Consider the following 23546-nt stretch of genomic DNA (forward strand, 5'->3'; position numbering starts at 1 on the left):
TCATGCATAGGTAATGAGAGCTGGGCATTTGTGACACACAAGGGGTCATGTGTCTAAAGTTTAATTAGATCAGTAATATATGAGATGGAATTATAAAATGTATACCTTTTGTTCCTCAGTGGTCTCTTGGAGAGACATGGCCATTTCCGGCACCTTACTTTTGACTTTTTATGTCTAGATTTAATGTGCATATTGCAACCATAACTAACAGTCAGTGCTCTGTCCTACCCAGTTTTTATGCTGTCTTTGTGATATTTACAATATATTGCAGTTCAGCTGAGCGAAGTATGTCTTTACTATTACTAGTTTTCATGTTCAACTTTTCTGCAGTGCTCACTAGTTATTACTAGCTATGTTTTGTTCACATATGTTCTTGCATTGTAGCACACACACACACACACACAAACATATATATATTGTAAGGAAGATGACGAACGTGCGCGCAGTCAGCAGCATCGGCAGCATGAAGCGCGCAGCAGAAGCTCGTGCTCGGGGACTGTGCTTGGTGCATCGTAGAACCGGCGGTCGCTGCGAACCCGAAGAAACCTCCTTTATAAGTGGTGGAGGTGCGGGGTAGGCCTTGCACAGCATTATCATGTCCAGGACCGTCTGCAGCTTCCACAGCTCACCGAGGGCCTCGTCCATTTTGGTCGGGCACACAAGGAACGGCACCAGCTGCTCCTGGCTGGCCAGCTCCAGACCGACAAAGATATTGACAAAGTCTCGCTGCAGTTTCTGGAGCCCGATCTCAGCCAGCATGGGCACCGGCATTAGCCCCCCCATGGTCCCCTCCTGCCGGAACTGAGGGCTCATGTTTCGCAGGTAGGCACCTACCGTGGTTGCGTTCTTGGGAACAATCAATGGTCTGATTTCCCCAGCTTGCACAGCGTGAAATATCATGCAAAAGCCTTCCTTGAGCTCCTGGTACGTCCCACAGCCTGACATGGCGTTCCACATCTCGTCAGTGAAGTCCACGGACTGCCGCTTGCTCATGACCACTGTCTCAACATAGAGGTCAAAGTCCACTGAGTTCCAGCCGACGTCTGCAAAAGGCGTCCCCGACTTTCCTCGATAACTGCCTTTACGGGACCCTTGCAGGAGCGTCGTCACCTTCTCAATGAGAGTCGGCCCACTGAGATCCGGCGCCCACGCAACTGCTCCCGTAGTCAGACACTCGACAAGTTGCTTGGCAAACTTCATTTCCTTGTACACAGATCGTGCGGCACTGCGCTCATTTCCAGGTAAGGTCTGGACGTTGAGATGGCAGAGCGCGTCGGCGCATGGCGGTTGCTGCAACACAGCAGCCTTGTTCCAGGAGCATTCAAGGACCATGATGTCCTCACGGCTGCTTTGCTGCGAGGGGTCGTAGTGGCGCAGGATGTCGTACTTCGAATTCACCTGCATCGTCGTATGAGTGTGTGACTGGGACAATCCCCAGAAGTGTTTCCTCTGGATGCAGCCAAAGGTTGGCAGGTCTTTCTTGCTCTCAATTGGACCCCGGCAGGAGACAATGACCCGGGAGCAGGTGCCCCCTCCGCGGTGGTATCCCAGGAAGGCTGTGTACTGGGGGTCGGTGCCATCGCATGCCACCCCCACAGTGTCCATTTCTGTCTTGTAGCCACAGGTGCTCAGTATGTTCACTACCGCATTCAGGAGCGTCCTTCCTTCATCCGTGGGCAGAGCTTGTATAAGCAATATTGTACAGGGGACGCAGCGGGAGCAGGCTTGTGTTGAATAGAGAGAGAGAGCTTGAAAAATGCATAATTTAGCTAAGCGGTTCACAGCAGTTTGTGCTACCGCGGACTCTCTCTCTCTCATTTTTTCCCAAGCCCGAAAGGTCGTTCAGGATCCCATTACCTGAGTGTCTTTTACACTGACAGGAAAATGTGCTAACTCGTGCGCCGCTCCCTATTTCTTTCTAGGAAAAGATGTTGGCAACACTTGTGAATCGAAGCTCTTGTATTAAGAAACGTTCTTCTAATATGCAGCACTCCCGGACAATACCCTTGACTTCTGGCTTACAAGATGGAATGACGCTGGGCAGGGGGACGTGCCATTCCCGTTTGGGACACACATCACCGTCTTATTCAGAGGAGTTAGCCACGAGAACGCGAAGAAGATAATCTCTCATCATAAACCACTTATAAGTACAATAGACTTTGCCGAGTTTCCACCTGGGCGGGTATTTTGTAGCAATGCCTTTTGTTTGAGTTTGTGCATGAATATGTCGCTTTTGCCAGTGTTTGTGTTACGTCAATGTATGAAAAATGTAAAGTACATTATTCTCGTTGTTTCCCCATTGTGTAGGACACCGCAGCGTTCTCCGAGCACGTGTTTATTTTGCTCCCCACAACATTTGACTTAGGTCATAAAATAAGGCAACAATGGCATCGCAAAAGCACCCTTCTCTGGTCACCTACAATTGCCACGTGCCACTTACAAGAGCAGTGATGCTAGGCGGATTCCTATGAGCAATAAACTTCATCTTTTCGGTACACGTTGTCAGTAAGTACATTGCTGTTTGCACCGTGAGCGTACATCAAAAGTGTCCCTAAACTCAGAAACCACAGCTAATCTGTTCAGGTTTTGTGCAGTTAACCTTGTTTAAATGATGATGATGATGATGATGATGTGTGTTGTTTTGTGGCGCAAGGGCCAGGTTTGGCCAAAGAGCGCCATGACCGGTGGTAGTGTTAAGGATGTATTATGGAAGATGTGACTTGGCTGTAAAGTGGCCTAAAAATATTCGCTGTAAAGTGCGTAAAATCTACGTACTATAAAATTATGGCGATGACTAATGACGAATACTATGAACATTAAAATCCATCGTACAAGAATGATGCAAAATATAAAATGTATAAGATGGTAAAATTACTTGGAGCACTGCTGCCTCGCCAGAGCCCTTGAAAACAAGGGTCTAGAGGCATGTGCTATACCAAGGAGCTATCACAGCGGCGTCCTCTGAAGAGAGGACCCGCTATGAACATGTAGGGCTAAAAACATGCAAGACAACATCTTTCAGAAAATTTAGGACTGCGTTGGCGTCAAACAAAGGTTCTTGGCCGAGTAACATAACAGGATGAAGGGGGATGCGCTGCCGGTAGGCTAAGGGAAAATGTTTCTTTCTTTCATATTCGGCTTCCCGACACTCCAGGAGGACGTGGAGGACGGTCAGCCTCTCCCCGCATCTACCGCAGGTTGGAGGATCATTTTCAGTGAGTAAATAGTTATGCGTGCCAAATGTGTGTCCTATTCTCAGACGACAGAATAGGACATCTGTTCGGCGTGATTTTGTTACAGAGGGCCAGAATCCTAACTGTGGCTTGATCACGTGGAGCTTATTATTTGTTTCCGCGTCCCATAGGCGTTGCCAGTGGTTGCGTAGTTTCCTCCGTAAGAAGGGCTTCAGATCCGTGACAGGAACTGCAGCGGTGGGATTAGCAGAATGCCATGCAACTGACGTGGCCATCTGGTCCGCCAGAACATTACCTTCGATGGCCCTATGACCTGGCACCCAGCATATAATCACATACTGGTTAGATGAATATGCTTCACATAAGACGGAATAGAGTTCAATTATTACAGGATTTTTGTGCTTGCAGAACGATATCAAAGCCTTCACAACACTTAGGGAGTCCGTATATATAACTGATTTTTTGAGTTTTGATTTCCTTATATGCTTCACGGTCGACAGTATTGCGTAGGCCTCAGCCGTGAAGATACTAGTTTCCGGATGCAGTGCGTCGGATTCCGAGAAGGATGGCCCGACGGCTGCATAGGACACCCCGTCATGTGACTTCGATGCGTCTGTGTAGAACTCCGTGCAGGAGTGTTTGTGCTGGAGTTCCCGGAAATGCATTTGGATTTCGATATCTGAAGCGTGCTTTGTAACTTGAACGAAAGATGTGTCGCATTGTATCAGCTGCCACTCCCAAGGAGGTAGCAGCTTGGCTGGATGCATTAGGGGGAGCTCGAGGAGTGGGACATGCATTTGATCACTAAGCTCCCTCACACGCAGCGAGAAAGGCTGTCTTACGGAGGGACGATTGCGAAAGAGTGTAGCATATGTCATGTCATTAATGGTATTAAAACAGGGATGTTGTGGATTTGAGTGGACTTTCAGAAAATATGTTTGGCTAATGTATGTTCTCTGCAGATGAAGTGACCACTCATTTGATTCTACATATAAACTTTGTATGGGACTCGTTCTGAAAGCGCCTGTGGCCAGTCGGATTCCTAGATGGTGGACCGGATCTAGCATCTTTAGCGCGCTCGGGGCTGCAGAATGATAGATCACGGCACCATAGTCTAGTCGTGATCGAATGAGGCTCTTATAGATATTCATTAGACACTTCCTGTCACTACCCCACGTAGTCTGGGATAGAAGTTTCATTAGATTCATTGTTTTCAGACATTTTTGTTTAAGATATTTAATGTGGGGGACGAAAGTGAGTTTGTAGTCAAGTATGACACCCAGAAATTTGTGTTCTTTGTTTACAGGTATCTGCTGTCCACGCAGTTCTATGCAAGGATCTGGGATAAGTCCTCTCTTTCTTGTAAAAAGAACACAAGAGCTTTTGTTAGGATTGATCCTAAATCCATTCCTGTCTCCCCACGTTGACACTTTGTTCAGGCCATGCTGTACCTGTCTCTCGCAGACTGCGAGGTTACAAGATTTGAAACCTATTTGAATGTCGTCCACATAGACAGAGTAAAAGACGACGGGTGGTAGTGAAGCACGAAGCGTGTTCATCTTCACGATAAAGAGCGTGCAGCTGAGCACGCCTCCTTGGGGTACACCCGTTTCTTGCGTAAAAGGACGTGAGAGTGCATTGCCGACTTTTACCCGGAAAATACGTTTTGAAAGATAGCTTTTTATTATATTAAACATATTACCGTGGATGCCCATTTCTGACAGGTCTCTTAAGATTCCGTAACGCCACGTTGTGTCATACGCCTTTTCCATATCGAGAAATATCGATAGGAAGAACTGTTTATGTATAAATGCGTCCCGGATATTCCCTTCAACACGCACGAGATGATCGGTTGTGGAGCGCCCTTCTCGGAAGCCGCACTGATAAGGATCAAGCATTTTGCTCTCTTCAAGGAAATGAATAAGTCGCCGATTTATCATTTTTTCGAACACCTTACAAATGCAGCTTGTGAGGGCTATCGGGCGGTAACTTGCCACCGAGGAAGGGTCTTTGCCTTGTTTCAAAACAGGGACTACAATGGCTTCTTTCCACGCGGTTGGAAGGTACCCTGCATCCCAGATGGTGTTGAAAAGTGTAAGTAGTGTAAGTTGCGTGTCATTGTGTACGTTTTTGAGCATTTCATATAAGATTCTATCAGATCCTGGTGCGGAACTCTTACATGCGCTCAAGGCAGCTTTCAACTCGGCAGCACTAAATGGGCAATTATAGGGTTCATTCTGTCGGCATTTATTGATGAGTGGCTTGCATTCTTCTATTTCTTTATATTTCAGGAATGTTTGCGAATAATGGTTGGAGCTTGATACACTCTCGAAGTGCTCCCCAAGTGAGTCTGCTTGTTCAAGCAGGGTATCGCCTTGTGGGTTTACGAGGGGGAGTGAATGTGTTTGCCGCCCTCTAATCCTATTTACTCTGTTCCAGGCTTTGGCCTCATCCCTAAACGAGTTAATACTTGATAAAAACTTTTGCCAGCTTTCTCTTCTGGCCTGCCGGCGGGTTCGCCTGCCTTGTGATTTTACTTTTTTAAAGTTAATAAGATTCTCTGCAGTGGGGGAGGCGCGTAGCAACCCCCACGCTTTGTTCTGATTTTTATGTGCGATCCTACAATCGTCGTTCCACCAGGGGACACGCCGTTTGCAGGACAGACCATTTACTTGTGATATACATTTAGATGCGGCATCTATTATGAAGGCTGTAAAATATTCGACAGCAGCGTCAATTTCTAGCGAGGACATGTCATCCCACGAAATACAAGATAGAGTTCGAAATTTTTCCCAGTCGGCAGTGTCAACTTTCCACCTAGGAGCCTGTGGTGGATATTCCTTTTCTTCAGGTGTTCTAAGCAGTATTGGGAAGTGGTCGCTTCCGTAAGGATTGTTGTTAACTTGCCATTCGAGTTCAGACAGTAGTGACGGGGAGACTAGGCTAAGATCTATTGAAGAAAATGTTCTGTTTGCAAGAGAATAGTATGTCGCTTCCTTCTTATTCATTAGACAAGCACCAGAAGAGAAAAGGAACTGTTCAACAAGACGTCCTCGCGCATCTATACGAGGGTCGCCCCAAAGGTAGTTGTGTGCATTGAAGTCGCCTAGAACCAGATAAGGTTCTGGCAATTCATCTATAAAGGACTGAAATTCATGTTTAGTTAATTTGTAATGTGGGGGTATATAAAGCGAGCAAATAGTGATGAGTTTGTTTAGCAGAACAGCTCGCACCGCCACTGCCTCAAGGGGCGTACGTAGCTGTAAAGATTGACATGCTATACTTTTATGAGTGAGAATCGCCACACCACCCGATGATGCGACGGCATCATCGCGATCTTTGCGAAACGTAACATAGGTACGGAGAAAGTTTGTGTTTTTGGATTTTAAGTGTGTTTCCTGTAAACACAGCACTTTTGGATTGTGTTTATGGATAAGTTCTTGAACATCATCTAGATTCCTAAGTAGACCTCTGACATTCCACTGAATGATTTGTGTATCCATATTTTAAATTTAATTGGTGCTGTGTTTACGGAAACGGAAGGGATGTCTTAGATTACAGAGCCCTTTCGAGGCCCTGTAACCGGGGTTTTGCTCTTTTTGAAGCGTTCGAGGGAACCTCGCCGCTCCTTAGACGCCTGGGGCGCCTTGGGGATAGTTGTGGTGTCCATTGCCTCTTGTGAGGCGCCGGACACGTGCTCTTGCGAGCGAGAAGTCACCAGGGGAAGGGCCCGCCTTGGAGGGCAGGACCCCTGCGCCCACCAGCCCGGAGGTCGGTGGGGTTCCCTGGGGGATTCGGTTGCGCCGGCCATTGCCAGCACTGGAAGGGACCTGGGAGGTTGAGGCAGCCTCGGCTGCGCCCACCTTCGGGGTCGATGGCCCCTTTTCCTCGGTTGGCGGAGCAGCGCTAGCTGCAACCACCGTGGGGGCAGATGGCGTAACTGCCGACTCACTGCGTGTGGGTCGGACAGTCGCCGGAGGCCGTTGTGACGCTGCCCCCTGACGCGCCACATCGGCAAAGGTTTTCTTGGGCAGGTATGATACCCGCCTCCGTGCCTCTCTGAAAGTTATGTTTTCCTTGACCTTGATTGTAACGATTTCCTTTTCTTTTTTCCAGGAAGGGCACGACCGCGAGTACGCGGCGTGCTCACCATCACAATTAACACAATGCGGAGTGTTCTGGCACGTTTCAGAGGAATGTTCTTTGTCACTGCACTTGGCACAAGTCAGCCGGCCTCGACAGTTCTGTGAACTGTGGCCGAAACGTTGGCACTTAAAACATCTGAGAGGATTGGGAACGTATGGCCGAACACGAAGTTTGATATAACCAGCCTCGATGGACTCGGGAAGGACACTTGAGCCGAAAGTGAGTATCAGGTGCTTCGTCTTGATCTCTTTTCCATCTCGCCTCATCTTAATTCGTTTACCGTTTACAACATTCTGGTCACTGAAGCCCTCCAAGAGTTCAGCCTCAGTGAGCTCCATCAGGTCATCATCAGAGACAACACCACGGGTGGTGTTCATCGTGCGGTGCGGGGTTATAATTATTTGGGTTTCCCCAAATGATACTAATGTTGACAATTTGTCATATTGTTTTTGATCGCGGAGCTCCAAGAGGAGATCACCGCTTGCCATCCTCGACGCCTTATATCCAGGACCAAAGGCTTCAGTCAATGACTTAGAAACAAGGAAGGGTGAGATAGTTCTTACTGGTTTATCTGATTTTGCGGAATGGATAACATGGAAACGGGGGAACGATTCTTTTTGGCGGCCAAAAAATTGAAAGACTTCATCGGTGCGCCCTCTTTTCTGAGGGCGATCAAGTAATGGAGGGAAGGAAGTAGCCATGTGTGGACGTGTAGTTTTCGGCAGCAACGCCAGCCACCCACCATGGAGTCCAACAAGGGGACGCTGCAGGGTCTGAAATACAGGGCCTGCTAACGCCAGCTGTACGTTGCCGCTATAACCCAATATGATATAACCAAGGTTGGCTACTCACACAAGGTTAACCCTTGCTGCCAGGAAGGTCGGAAGTAATAAAGAAATGAGAAGGAGACAGGAAAGGTGGAAAGTAAGGAAAAGACGAAGGTTGTAGGGAGAGAGAGACAGGAAAAGGCAACTACCGATTTCCCCCGGGTGGGTCAGTCCGGGGGTGCCGTCTATGTGAAGCAGAGGCCAAAGGGGTGTGTTGCCTCCGCCGGGGGGCCTTAAAGGTCCAAACACCCAGCCTCAACTCAACCCCCAGGATCCCCTTTTCCCCAGACACGGCTAAGCCGCGCACGGCTACACGCGGGAGGGTCCAACCCTCGTGTGCTCGGGTCCGTGGTGTCGCAACACACCAAACGCCTGCTTGCGCAGACGCCCCTGCGGGGGTTGTTTAAATGTCCGTGGTTTCACATGACAAGAAGACCTCGATCTCACTACGAGGCACGCTATAGAAGAGTTTTAACCGTCTCCTGCTCTTTAATGTACAGCCAGCGCACAATGCACGGGCCTTTTTTACGTTTCACTTTTGGCGAAATGCGACCGCCTCTAAGCCACCACGCCGGTGCCATTTGTGAATTGATATCTCTCCCATCTATAGCGGCTACAACTCATCGAATTATTGTACTATGATGTCACTGTTTCTGTACAGAAAGACTTCACTCTAACCAGGTGTACAGGATGACGGGAATAATTTAGTGAAACCTCGAATATGCACCATTACAAAATGGTTGAGAATGCATACGGTGCTACGTGTACCCACATATGACGCACTTGATAGGTCAATGGCATAGCTAATTCCATGTAATGAACTGTTCCACCATTGTAATACCAGGAAAATCATGTGTGAATAGTAATGTAATTGTTCTTATTATTAAAAGGTACTTGTTAGTGAAAGTGAACACGTGTACTGTTTGCAACAGGGATATGAAGAGCGTTTCGTATAAGCGTTTCTCCCATTGTCACACTGCCTGCGCTGGTGAATGTCGGTTTAATCAAAGACAATTGCAATGTTGCGTTTAGCAGACTTTAGCAGTACGCCTCACTCCAGAGCACGCTATGCCCGGCATCAATGAGTGAGTGGTTCACATAGTCTCTTTGCACGCGAGCTGCTTGTCATTGGTAGAATGCCCTGGATGTGCTCGTCATCACCATTAGTCCGCACGTGTACTTGCGGAGCACGGCATTCGCAACCTGCTCCTTCGTGAAAACTCAAGCCACGCAGAACGTGCATCGGTGAGCGTACGCATACAGCGTTAAATTTTCGCATAGTTGTTTACTTTTCACTTGCAAGGTCTACAAGTGCATACGTGGTGAAAAAACGAAGGGAACGTGCACATTTCCAGGACAGGTAGCTCAATCGACAAGGCTTTATCGCTATTAAAAGGACATTTCGTTAGACAGACTTCAAATACTATTTTTTTCGCAGTTTCTTTTTGTGGCGCATCCCATTTTCCTTTCGTCTTACAAAAACATTTATGATGTAAGTGCATTACAAAATCTAGGGAATGCGCATTTGTTGCAGTAGTGTAACATGTGACGAATCCGTGCATAATTTCACGTCTCTCCACGGAGTATTGAAAAGAAATGAGTACATTTTGATTTCACCTCGATGTTTCCACCCATTGCACAGCCTCATCGTGAAGAAATGTTGCTTTTATTTTCGAGCTGTAAGTGGATAGTAACTACAGCCGCCAGAAACTGGCATGGTCATAATCGGTGGCGCCCTTATCCGTCGAGGATACTCCGAAAAATCCGTGCATGCGAGCGGTTATCCATAATAAAACACATATTTTTATTTTTCTTATTCTTATTTCCCACACTTTCAGTCGCAGATGCACAAATTGAAAGGATCGTTCGTTTTTGACACATTATAAAATGCTTGAGTGTCATTGCCCTTCCTTTCTTCCCAGGCCGCCATCATCGGATTCCGGACGAAGGTTCTTTTCGTAGGCGTGCGAAATAAATTTTGCACGTTTTGCGCAAGGGAAAAGGTCATTGGAGGACCGAGGGAGAACACTTCCTGCCGAAATTCGCGCGGTAGCGCAACAAGCATGGAGCGTGACATAATTGTCCAAGATTTCCGGCGCAGCCTGAATATCCACGGTCTAAAATACACCAGGCTGATAGCCGACGGTGAATCTAGCACGTAGAAGTGCGTGCTAGAAGCTGCGCCTTATGGCCGTCACATTGTGCAGAAGGTAGAAGGCCGCAATGATGTCCTACGGAACTACTCAGGTTGCATCCGAGATATTTCCCAGCGAAAACGACTACAAAGGCTGCCATCCTCCCACAAGGTGCTCCTGCTTGAGGCAGCAGTGCGGCTGCGCAGTGGCGTCACCTCTGCAGTAAGATATCGCAATTCGCAGGACAGCGCTCTCCATCAGAGAATAAGATAACTTGAGGCCGACATAAGAAATGGACCAAGCCTAGTGTTCGGCGAGCACCAGAACTGTGCGACCTACTTCTGTACCAGCCCCAAAATGACGAAATGAACCGAGTTCCCGAGCTGCGGTCCACGGGCGTGTATGAGGAAATACTCGCAGCCATGAATCGAGTGCCTGACAACTCGATCAGCTTAATACACAACGTGGACAACAATGCCGCGGAGCACTTCAACTTGGTAGTTGCGAAATTCGTCGGAGGCAAGCGCGTGAACTTTTGCCAGAGGCGTTGGTACACAGCACAAGATGCCTCGGTGCGGCAGTATCCTTCAGTTCCCGAGGAGGCTATCACCGTGTGCTGCATAAGAGCATGTACAAAAGCAGCCCAGGGCGATGGACGAAAAGCCACGCAAACAGGAAGGAAACGCGACTGACAAGAACTCTTGGTTCACAAAATCGCCGCAAAATCAAGGGTAAGGAGCACCCAAGGATAGGACTCGCTGCCGCATAAAAATGAGAACGTGGATCATAATTACGCGCCGAACGCAGAGAGCCCCGACGTGGAAGAACGCTTCACACAGGCACGCGAAACCTTTCTGGAAACATGTCGCAAGAGCAACGAGAACGAGGACAGGCCGAGAGCACAGTATGGTTGCAGGAGGGAAGGAAGCGCCTCACCGCTTCGTCTCTTCTATAATTCTGCTTGTACTGACGCAATGCGCTTCGGCCCACAACACAAAGCGCCAGCCGTTCAGGAGCTGGAGGAGCATCTGGGGATCCAGGTGCAAACGAGCAGTCTGTTTGTCCACCCTGCGCATTGTTACCTGGCCGGAAGTCCTCACGGCCTAGTAGGAAACCACAATGTTGTCGAAGCGAAGTGCCCGAAATCAGCAAGACCCATGACCATCGCCGAAGCAATGGGGCAGAAAAAGCTGCATCCCATGACCATTGACACCAGTGGCAAGATTGCACTAAAAAGCAGAAGCGACTATTGGTACCAGATCTAAGGGCAGCTCAACGTAACTAAGAGACAAGCTTGTTTGTTCGTTGTGAAAACGTAGAAAAGTGTTTGTGCAGGAGATAGCAAGAGACGACAACTTCTGGAGTGACCACACGCAACCGCTCTTGAGCAGGTTCTACCGGTTTTGCTTTGTACCAGAAATTTTTGACCCACGGGTACCGCGCAGCCTGCCCGTACGACCGCCTTCGTATATTTGTGAGGCACAAAATCGGCAATCGAAGAAGCAAGCGACTGCTACATGGGTGGACACAAATAATTCAGTGCGGTGTAGAGGCGCGGGTGAAGCAGGACGTAATGCACTACATAGTGTATACTCGATAGCTGCGGAGAACTGAAAGGACACTATGACGAGTGTCACCAAGTACGATGACTGGGACATGCGAAAGTCACATACGCGAAGCCGTGTGGAATGTCCCTGTACGTATGCAGTATTCCAATTACACAATTGCGCGCCAGTATAAATGAGGGTTCTCAAGGAGACATCGTGGATTCATACTTGGGCCATGCGAGTGACATTCGAGGTATGTTAAAGTTTCAGTGCTGTTGTTATTGTGCGACTGATCGCAAGTGTCCCTGCTCTCTAGAGCACCCACTCATAGCCCGTTTGCTGGGCTGCAACTATGATGACTGTGTATGAAGCTGTTAGATTGTGTAATTGATCGCAAGTAACCGTTTTCTCTAGTCCACCCAGTCAGTGTCTGCTGGCGGAAGTGCTAATGATAGCGATGACTGTGTATTAAGCTGTTACATTCTGTTAATGATTGCAAGTGTCCGTATTTAGGACTATGTATGCAGTGTACAAAGACGCTCTCGTCTACCTTACTTTGTCCTTTGTTCGTTTTTTTCAGTTCAGCTATTCAAACATAATAGCGATGTATGTGAGTTATTGTCCCTCTGCGCAGCTCACAAGATTACAGGGATGTTTTACAGTAAAGTCTACTAAAGCCTATTTCTCATTATGGAATGAATACATATAGGACCCTCGCCGAGAGGCGAGGCACGGGGCGTATGCACAGTTCACTAACATGATATAGAATCCAGAAAACGGATCCCACGGCTAGACACCCCTAGAGTTCGAAAAGTCTCGTAGTTCGAACCGGCAGGAAAGAAATTGGGCTGAACATAGCGAGGAATTCTCAACATCGCCCCTGCGACCATCTCTTGAACTCCACCGCAATGCAGCAGCGTAAGTCAATGGGCTGCAATATTAAAAATGGTATCTGGAAAGAACGCCACAATTTCAACAACTGCGTTAATCCTAATCAAAACGCTGCTATAATGCTGCAAAGATGTTAGGACCAAGTGCCCTAAATTGCGCATGTTAATAAACTGTGCGAGCCCTCTCGAAGTTGATAATGGAAAGTTGGAATTTGCGTTGCCTTCCGAATTTCTTTTAATCTGCTGCCCATTTAGTTAGACTGGTACACAACGGTAAAGTTGGATTGATGATCGCAAGGGGAATGTCCAAAATTCCAAGAAACAGAACGACAACTTGCTCTCAGCAAGTCGTCAATGAGGCAGGGCAGATATGGCAGGAAAAAAAACACAAAACGTTGAAAAAGAAGCGGCATATCTAATCATTGCCACTCACCTGCGCACTGTACAGTGCAAATAAAGATTATTACTATTATATGATTTATTGAATGAACACAAATCAATACATCAGCAACAACGTCTGAGTCAGCTGTTGCAACCACAACAGTTCCATCTCAAGGGGCAATACAAGTAGGACATGGTCATGCACTCATGGAAGGCAATCCAAGAATAAAACAAACTTGACAGGACAAATTATTCGCTTGGCATAATTAATGAAATATTCGGTGGCGGCGGAAACATCCATGTGGCTGAACCCGAGGTTTGAAGCTCCAAATGAAGGGAAAACGGAAAGTTTGCGAAAGGAAATTCTACGGCGGCATTACTTTTTCCTTTGTGTGCACTGCACGTGAATTCCTGATGATGTTAATTCTTTAGTATTTTTTCCAGTAGCTTAATTAAACGTTCGGCGATCTGTGTCATCGCAAAATTTGCTCGGCCGCCTGCACCAGCATATCCTCATGGTAATTCTTCGTGGTATTGATCAATGAATCACCACGATACAACATGACGAGGGTGAAGACGAACGATCGCCGAAACGCGAGTTTCGATCTAGAATGCATGAAGGGAGCGCGAAAAGAAAAAAAAGAAGACACGGCAAATTGCCCAGACTGCCCAGAACTCTATTGCTCACTTTCGCACATGCTTTAGAAATGTACCGCGTTACGAGAGGGTCACCTCTCTCCAGGTTACCTCTACCAGGTTACTTCTCTCCAGTGAGCCCGAATGGGAAGAAGCCCTCAGAAGCCCGGACCTCACACTCCAACTCAAGGCCGTCCAGAGGGCCCAAGAACTGGCGGAGCGTCACCACGTTCCCGTCCCGACTTGGGCGTCGCCTACGGTTTCGGCCCAAGGAGCTCCCCGCGTGCAATCTCCAACGGCTTAAACCCCCTCAGGACTTCAATAAAATTCTTGACTGACTAACGTAACATAAGACATAAAGCATGATGAAAAACATTTAATAACAGAGAAAATGTGAAAACAATAAACCCAGTTCGAAACGTATACTCGTACATAGAATCTGGGTAGTCATTCGCGCACCGTCGATTTTGCATGGCGGTGAATCCGCAAATTTAGTTATTTGCGGTCACGAGTTTCATTTTCTAAGCTGCAACAGTGATGACAGGTACGTGCGTCTTGACGCGCGCGCTCGGTGCTAACGGGACACAAGCGCGTACGCAATGTTGCTGTCTTGCGTTGCGACACTGTCGCGCGACCACAGTAGAGTGATGCATTCTCATACATGAATTCATAATTACGATAAATGTATATGCGTCGCATACGGTGACGTTCAAAATATTTTTGACAGCTTACACGTTCATATTGCAAGTGATTATTGACGTCAAGGTCGCGTTACCCTAGCGCATTGCTCTACTTTCGTTATGTCATGATGTTATCCTAAAGCTGTGTTTTCACGTATAGTGCAGTGATCGTTGGGAGAGCTAGGCTGTTGGTCATCTTGGGGGGTCCTCCTCGACAACGTCAACGCAATCGTGAAGCAGCTTTTTCTTCTGTTGAACCACTATCATACGGTTCCTTGTGTAATTCTTAGTGTAGTATTGTGCAACCTACTTTCAGTATTTAAGTCATAATTGCTGTTTTTCTGTTGTCAGATTTTCCGTGTAGCCGCGGTTTTATACGCGAAACTTTCTAGTTTGAGATTTACCACACTTCTGGCCGCATTTCTTTCAGGTTTTTATTGATCTTAGATCATTTTTCGCTTAGCGTGCAGCATTCAGCGTTGGCTCATAAGTCTAGAATAGCTTGATTGTGCACTCCTGGTCACCATGACTCGCGCTTTGTTGGTTGGCGATTCGATGGTGAAATACGTCGGTCAGTATTTCCCGTCGCGTCGTGAGCTGGCTGTTGAGGTCAGCGCGCACAGGGGGGTAAAGATAGAAAGCAATTGCTTTCAATGATTGTCAACAAGCTAGGAAGCTTTGACGTTGTCACTGTGCACGTCGGCAATAACAACACTGTTGAGCCTGTTGACATGAACATAGACAAGTACCGTCGCTTAGGTCGTGACATAATTGCAAGCAATCCCGTGGCGCAGGTTGAATTTTCTGTCACTCTCCCTCGCGGGCAGAATGAATACCGCATACGCGAAGCACAGCCTTCTAAGTTGATGATGTGTGGTTTTTTGTGGCGCAAGGGCCAGGTTTGGCCAAAGAGCGCCATGACAAGTTGTAATGTTGACGATGTATTATGGAAGATGTGACTTGGCTGTAAAGTGGCCTAAAAATATTCGCTGTAGAGTGCGTAAAATTGATGATATGTAGTGTTTAATGGCGCAAGGGCCAAGTGTGACCAAAGAGCGCCAAGACAATGGTTATGAGCACTGAATGGACTAATGGCTTGATGAGCACTGAATGGACTAATGGCTGATGTGATGTGGCTGTAGAGAGGCCTAAAACTGAGAGCAATAAGTTGCATAAAATACACAAGGAATAAAAGTATGAGAATGGCTGAAGTAGGGTATGCTATAAGTATAGGATGTACAAGAATGGTGTAATAGTGTTACATGAATAAAAATTGAAGGGTGATTGTTGTTGACGAATAGCACAACAGCCTCCGCTGATCCCTTGAGTACAAGGGCCTGGAGGCATGTGCTAGAGCAAAGGTTCACATCGCAACAGTGGCTTCTCGCAAGAGGCCGTGTTACGAATTTCTTGCACAGAAAACGTGCAGCGTGTCAACGTCGTTTAAATAGGCTATGGTAGATTGCATGTGAAATAGTGGTTCTCTGCCTAGAAACAGTGCCAGGTGAAGTGGTATACACTGACTGTATGCTAAAGGGAAGTGTTTTTTCCTCTCGACTAGTGTTTCGCGGCATTCTAGGAAGACATGCTGAACACTGAGTGTCTCCCCGCATCTACTACATATTGGACGTTCACCGCCACTCAACAGAAAGTTATGTGTACCGTAAGTGTGCCCTATTCTGAGACGACAGAATAGGGCATCACTTCGTCTGGACTTGGTCAGTGATGGCCAGTATCCTAAATGTGGCTTAACTGTGTGGAGTTTATTATGGGTTTCAGAGTCCCATTTATGCTGCCAGTAGGTTCTGAGTTTTTTCCGTAAGTACGGCTTTAGGTCTGAGACCGGAACGGCTGCGGACGTGTTGGAAGCTTTTGTGTCTAAGGAGGTAGCAATTCGGTCTGCCAGGACGTTACCTTCAATACCTCTGTGTCCAGGCACCCAGCATATCGTTACGTGTTGGCCAGAGGCATAAATAGTACAGAGGAGAGAGAAAAGATCTGCAATTACTGGATTTCTGAGGTTGAAGCATGACATCAATGTTTTCACAACGCTTAATGAGTCTGTGTATATGACCGCCTTATGTAATTTTAACTGTTTAATGTGTTTCGCAGCCGACCACAGTGCATAAGCCTCTGCAGTAAAGATGCTTGTTTGAGGGTGCAGAACATCGGACTCGGAAAAGGATGGGCCGACGGCCGCGTATGACACGCCAGCATGTGATTTAGACGCATCTGTGTAATACTCTGGACAAGAGTATTTAAATTGTAATTCCAGAAAATGCATATGAATGTGCGCCTCTGGAGCGTGCTTCGTTACCTCCACAAATGACGTGTCACAGTCAATAATTCGCCACAACCACGGTGGAAACGGCTTGGCAGGAGCCATTACACTATTTTCACGGATAGGAACATCCATCTCCTCGCTCAGCTTTGTCACACGGATCGAGAATGGCTCTCTGGCTGTAGGTTTGTTATGAAAGAGTGTTGCAGAGGTCATATCGTTTATGGTGGGATGACAAGGATGGCTTTTGTTAGCATGTACTTTCAGAAAATAATTAAATGTAGAATATGACCGCTGCAGATCGAGCGACCATTCATTCGATTCGACATAGAGGCTTTGAATCGGACTCGTCCTAAAGGCGCCGGTGGCGAGGCGGATACCAAGATGATGCACAGGGTCCAGCATCTTCAGAGCACTGGGTGTAGCTGAGTGATACACAACGGCACCGTAGTCTAACCGCGATCGTACAAGGCTCCTGTAGAGGTTCATGAGGCATTTCCTGTCGCTTCCCCATGTTGTATGTGACAGTATTTTCAGGATGTTCATTGTTTTAAGGCATTTAGCTTTCAAATACTTGATATGAGGAATGAAGGTTAGTTTTGAGTCGAGTATTATGCCTAAAAATTTATGTTCAATGTTGAGTGGTAGGTGTTGTCCATGCAGCATAATCTCAGGATCTTGTATCAAACCTCTCTTTCTAGAAAAAAGTACACAGGAGCTTTTGAGGGGGTTTAGCTTGAAGCCATTTTCATTTGCCCATTGTGAGACCTTGTTCAGTCCGAGTTGGACTTGGCGCTCGCAGACAGCAAGATTACAAGACTTAAATCCTAATTGCACATCGTCTACATATATTGAATAAAACATTGAGGATGGAATGACTTTGTGGAGGGAATTCATTTTCACAATGAAGAGGGTGCAGCTAAGCACGCCTCCTTGTGGCACACCAGTCTCTTGAGTGAATAGCCTGGACAGGGCATTGCCCACTCTAACACGGAACGTGCGGTTAGTCAAGTAGTTTTCTATCATATTTAGCATGTTGCCGCGTAGATTCCAAATCGCCATGTCGTGTCATAGGCTTTTTCCAAGTCCAGAAATACAGAGAGAAAAAATTGTTTGTGTATATAAGCCTCCCTAATATTTGCCTCAATGCGAACTAGGTGGTCTATTGTTGACCTACCCTCCCTGAAACCACACTGAAGGGGATCAAGTAGACGGTTGCTTTCCAGGAAATAGATTAGACGCCGATTTACCATTTTTTCATATAACTTACACATACAGCTTGTTAGTGCTATTGGCCTATAGCTACTGGCTAATGCGGGGTCTTTGCCTTGCTTATGAATTGGGATGACAATCGCTTCTTTCCATGAGGATGGAATATGCCCAGATACCCACATGGTGTTGTAGAGGGACAGAAGTGTGTTCAATGTTTCTGGATGCATATTCTTGATCATTGCATACATTATGCAGTCACTACCTGGTGCTGAGTTGCTGCAGGAAATGAGAGCAGCCTTCAGTTCAGCGAGACTAAAGGGACAGTTGTAAGGTTCATCTGCTGCGCATTTTCGTTGAAGGCGCTCTCGCTCTATGCGTTCCTTGAACTTTAGGAAAGTTGGCGAATAGTGTGATGCACTAGAAATATTTTCAAAATGCGTACCCAGGAAGTCTGCCTGATCTTTCATGGTGTTGCCTTGAGCGTTTACTAAAGGAAGCGGTTGTGCTTCCCTGCCCTTTAATCTGTTCACCCTATTCCATACCTTACCCTCATCTTTGTAAGAGTTGATACTACATATGTATCTTTCCCAGCTTTCTCGCTTAGCACCTCGTCGTGTTCTTCTGCCCTGTGATTTCGCCTTCTTGAAATTAATGAGGTTCTCCGTAGTTGGAGAGTCACGAAGCAGGCTCCAAGCTTTATTTTGTTTTTTCCGTGCCTCTTTGCATGCGTCATTCCACCAAGGCAAACGACGCTTATTGGCAAGTCCGTTAGTTTGTTTTACGCATTTTTCAGCGGCGTCAAAAATAAAACCAGTTAAATATGCCACAGCATCGTCTATGTTTAAAGAACTCAAATCATCGTATTGTAAATATGTGATTTCTTGAAACATTTTCCAATCCGACGAGTCGATTTTCCATCTGGGAATCTGTGGAGCGGGATCAGCTCGTTTTGTTAAAGTTAAGAGAATAGGGAAGTGGTCACTTCCGTAAGGGTTTTTTAGGACCTTCCAATCAAGGTACGTCATTATAGATGGAGAGGTTATGGTTAGGTCTATTGATGAGTATGACCTATGTGTGGTGCTATAAAAGGTGGGTTCTTTTTTATTGAGAAGAACTGCACCGGTACATAAAAGAAAGTCTTCTATAGTACGCCCTCTTGCATCACAGCGCGAGTCGCCCCATAGCGTATTATGTGCGTTCACATCACCTGTTAAAATGAATGGTTCCGGAAGCTGATTGACTAGTGTTTCAAGATCCCTTAGTTGCAATCGATGTTCGGGTGGTATGTAGAGGGAACAGACCGTAACCAACCTGTCGAAAAGAATCGCCCTAACCGCTACTGCCTCAAAATTAGTTTGAAGGTGGAGGTGTTGGCAAGCAACTGACCTCTGGGCTATAATAGCCACGCCACCAGACGCGGCATGGCCATCATCGCGATCTTTCCGGAATAATGTGTGTTGTGTTAAGAAATTTGTATTTGATGTTTTCAGGTGTGTTTCCTGAACGCAGAACAGCCTAGGATTAAATTCTTGTATTATTTCTTTGATATCATCTAAGTTGTTTAGAATGCCACGGGCATTCCAATCAATAATTTGTACATCCATTTTATGAGGATGAGAAATGTTCTGTGTTCAGGTGTGTAGTGGTGTACTTTAGGTAACAGGACCGTCGTCTGGCCCTGTTATGGGTTTTTTGTTTGTTTTGGCGAGCTCGAGAGAGCCATGCCGGTGTTTCGGCACCAAACGTGCCGGTGTTGTGTCCATTGCCTCCTGGGAGGCACTGGACGCCCGCGCCTGCGGGCTTCTAGTTTGTTTGTCAGACCTCGCCTGGCGAGGCGTGGTCTTGAGGCCCGACGTACCCGGGGTAGCCGGCCTCTGTGTCTTGGTAGGTGGCGCAGGTTTAACTGCTTCCACCTCGGGGGCGGGGGATGCCACAGCCAACGACTCGCTGTGCGCGGGCCGGGCAGGTGGCGCAGGCCGGTGCGGCGCTGCCCCCTGACGCGTCGCATCGGCGTACGTTTTGGTGTGGAATGGGGAGCACCTTTTTCGTGCTTCCTTGAAGGAGATATTTTCGTGTACTTTTAAGGTAATTATTTCTTTTTCTTTTTTCCAGTTGGGACAAGATCGGGAGTATGCTGGATGTTCACCTTCACAGTTTACACAGTGAGGTGTTGCTTCACATTTATCTGAAGCGTGGCCTTGGGCTCCACATTTCGCACATGTAAGTTTACCACGGCAGCTCTGCGACCCGTGGCCAAATCTCTGACATTGGAAGCATCTTCTTGGATTAGGGATGTATGGTCTGACAGCTATCTTCGTGTATCCAGTTTCTATTGTTTGTGGCAGATCGCAAGTGGCAAAGGTGAGGATCAGGTGCTTTGTAGGAATTTCTTTATTTTCTCTTCGGATAATGATTCTTTGTACGTTAATTACATTTTGCTCTTTCCAGCCTTCCAACAGCTCTGTTTCGGACAAGTCAATGAGATCTGCATCGGATACTACACCGCGTGCTGTGTTCACATAGACCGATGGGGTGAAACGGTAACAGGTATATCTCCAAATGCCACAAGTTTATTTAGTTTGCTGTGCTGTTCTTTATCATGGATTTCAAGGAGGAGATCCCCGCTCGACATTTTGGTGACCTTATAGCCTGGGCCAAGTGCATCAGTCAAGCCCTTAGCAACAAGGAAAGGAGATACGGTTCTAGCTGGTTTTTCTGTTGTTTCGCTGTGAACGACTTGGAATCGGGGGAAAATTTCTTTTGGTTTGAATAGGCTTAGAATTTCATCGGTGCGTCCCCTCTTTTGAGGGTGACGATCAAGCAGACGTGGAAAAGCAGGTGTTCCCATAATATTTCGGACATTTTCCGCGGCAATGGCGGCCACCCACCATGGAGCCCAACAGGGGGACGCTGTAGCACTTAACGTGTAAGGCTGCAGACGCCAGCCGTGCATTGCTGCTATAACCTAATATAACATACCCAAGGGAGGGCACATACACAAGGTTAACCCTAGCCGCCTAGAAAAATTAGGAAGTGACGGAAGAGAAGAGATGATAGGACAGTACAAGAAAGAAGATAGGAAAGAAAAAGATTGAAGAGGGGGACAGGAAAAGGCGACTGCCGATTTCCCCCGGGTGGGTCAGTCCGGGGGTGCCGTCTACGTGAAGCAGAGGCCAAAGAGGTGTGTTGCCTCCGCTGGGGGGCCTTAAATGTCCGATCACCCGGCATCGGCTCAACCTCCAGGATCCCCCTTTCCCCGGACACGGCTAAGCCGCGCACGACTACACGCGGGAGGGTCCAACCCTCGTGTGCTCGGGTACGTGGTGGCGCAACACACCAAACGCCTGCTGATGCAGACGCCCCTGCGGGGGCGCCTAAGTTGCGCCGCATGAACGAAAGGTAAAAAAAGGTGAACGCTGCGCTGCAGGAGCTGTGTCAGGAGCAGGACATCCACTTAATGGGTGGCTTGTTTGAAGATTGGGCAAAATACCTTGCCAGGGATAGTGTGCACCCGAGCCGCCACGGAAACCGGCACTACTTCTACAGGGAGGCCCGCATCCTGGCTGCCACTGTGGAGAGGGGCCGAACGATGCCTGTACAACTACAAGGACAGGCAGTCGCCATCTTCCTGGAGTGGCTGGGAAGAACCACCTGCAGCACCTGCCTTCAGCAGTGCCGACTTTCCTTCCCTTGGAGCTAACTTTATTTCTCCTGCAGCAAGCAAGCCATCTTGGGTGAAGCCAAGAACACCCGCGCAGGTGACCAGCCGTGCTTCTTTGCAGGCCTGCAACACCGACCAGCTTCTTTGTGCCCTTCAGGGTCCTGGCTTTGCTCTCGTTGGCGTTTTTCGCGTTCGCCGCAAGGGCAGCAAGACCTGGTGCACCTGGGTCTTGACCCATGACCCATTGTTCAAAGGTACCCAGAAGGGGAAAGGCTCAGGTGGGGCTTCAAGACCATGTTCCTTCTGCTAAGCCTGTGAGCCTCAGCCGAGGTGCTAGCACCACTTGTTCCAGGGTCATGGGAGGAGTCGTACAGGCAAGTCCTTCTCCTCTCTTAACCAGAGAGGGTGTGGCTGAGGCGGTACATGTTTCCCATGCTGGTGAGTCCACTCTGGTCACATCAAGGAGGAACCGCAGAAAAGCTGCGACACTGAGTAAGCAAAGACAAGGCAGGCGGCGCAGAGTACTTGCTGACACAGCTGCGAAGCCCTTGCAGGGAGTTGCATCTTTGCGTGCAGTAGTAAGGCGGGCAAAGCAGCAATCAGGTATACCCGCTTTTATTGCAGCCTCAGGTGCAAACATGCAAGGGCAAGCCACAAACTCACACAAGAGTGCCCATGACTGCTGTTTAGCCATCAAGCAGCAGCAAAGCTGTTTGCAGGCCACTACAGTAGATTTTGTATCAGTCTTGTGGGTGGTCGAGGTTGCTGGCTACAAAAGCCGTACAAGTATGACTGACAAAGCTATTTGTACTTCAGAAAGGCCAAGACCAATGCCGGAAAGCGGTGCAGGCATCGTCAGGGTTCTTTCTCTTCCAAATCTAGTTCAGACAGCGACAAGGCTGTCTCCATACAAAAATGTGGCATTACGACTGACAGTTCTGTTCAGGCGGTGCTCAATGCAGGTCCAAGTAAACATTCGGCAGCGCAGCCTTGATGCCAGGTTGATTGATGTGTTGCCAGCTCTGATGCCGCAGCTTCTGTCAAGACATGCGTAAGTAATTCAGATGTACTATTTGGAGCAGGAGCAAAACGAATGTTTTGATGCCTGGTGCAAGGAAGGGAAACGTAGTTTCTGTGAGCGGGTCAAATAGCACCCTTTTGCGGCAGACAGTAAAGATCATGAATTTATCAGAATCACTGACCAGTGTATTCATGGCAGTTCTGCTAGGCAGCGGGGAATTGGAAAGCGCCCTAACCAGAGCTATAACAGCACTAACTGCAAAATGTCTCTTTCAATTGTCCTTTGTAAAGAACCGGCGTTACACTACATAATAAGCCAGCTAAAAGACCAACATAACCATAGCCTTGATCTGTATAACATCTTTTCTCAGAAAAGGCTTCTAGGCAGTACAGAGAAAGCAGAATAGTCAAGTGCAATGTCGCTCCAAAAGGTTTTAAGAACATGGTTAGGCGGAAACCAGGAAAGACATTAACAACGAAAGATGTCTACAACTATAAAATGGGATATTCCACTCGTATTCGAACTTGAGAGGCACATGGTAAAATGTTGATTCATCAAACAGAAAGCTTAATTGAGAAAAAACCCGACTGGCTTATTCATTATGAAAAGAATAATGACAACAACCTTCAGTTTATCCTCATTCAACCTAGCCACGTGCGTGAAATGTTTGAAAAGTATTCTGAGGAAATATTTGCTCAGGGCACTTATAAATTCAACAGGGAAAATTATGTCTTGTACTCAATTATTGTCGAAGATGGCCGTGGTCATGGAAGATGTGTTTGCTACGCATAAGTGCGAAATGAAACTACAGAAATCGTTCGGCCCATGTTTTAGAAATTTGTAGACGTTAACCCATTTGTTATAACAGCCTGCACAGCAGTAATGATAGAATGCGAAGTTCATTCATGTCTTTGTCTAAGTTCTCTCTTTCGAAA

The 23546-nt window shown here is 47.3% G+C and overlaps 1 protein-coding gene across 1 annotated transcript; it reads right to left on the minus strand.

The window, feature by feature from the left end:
* Window positions 1-170: 170 nt before the first annotated feature.
* Window positions 171-21828, minus strand: LOC139049257 (protein zwilch homolog). The gene is made up of 3 exons (XM_070524629.1): window positions 21727-21828; window positions 19674-19983; window positions 171-1682 (listed from the first exon to the last, which is right to left on the minus strand). The coding sequence occupies exons 1-3, from the start codon at window positions 21826-21828 to the stop codon at window positions 337-339; spliced, it is 1758 nt and encodes a 585-aa protein (XP_070380730.1). The 3' UTR covers window positions 171-336.
* Between the last annotated feature and the right edge of the window lie 1718 nt (window positions 21829-23546).

The sequence above is a fragment of the Dermacentor albipictus genome, chromosome 8 (assembly GCF_038994185.2).
Source record: "Dermacentor albipictus isolate Rhodes 1998 colony chromosome 8, USDA_Dalb.pri_finalv2, whole genome shotgun sequence".
NCBI classification, from domain to species: Eukaryota; Metazoa; Arthropoda; class Arachnida; order Ixodida; family Ixodidae; genus Dermacentor; species Dermacentor albipictus.

Bases quoted from the DNA above. Each gene is read 5' to 3' on its own strand.
- LOC139049257 (XM_070524629.1), bottom strand. From the start codon at position 21,828: ATGGGTCAAGACCCAGGTGCACCAGGTCTTGCTGCCCTTGCGGCGAAC. The intron at 19,984-21,726 runs GTCGGTGTTGCA...ATCTCCTTCAAG, and splicing joins TGAAGGGCACAAAGAAGCTG to GAAGCACGAAAAAGGTGCTC. The intron at 1,683-19,673 runs GTTTGGTGCCGA...TGCTTATACAAG, and splicing joins AATGGACACAACACCGGCAC to CTCTGCCCACGGATGAAGGA.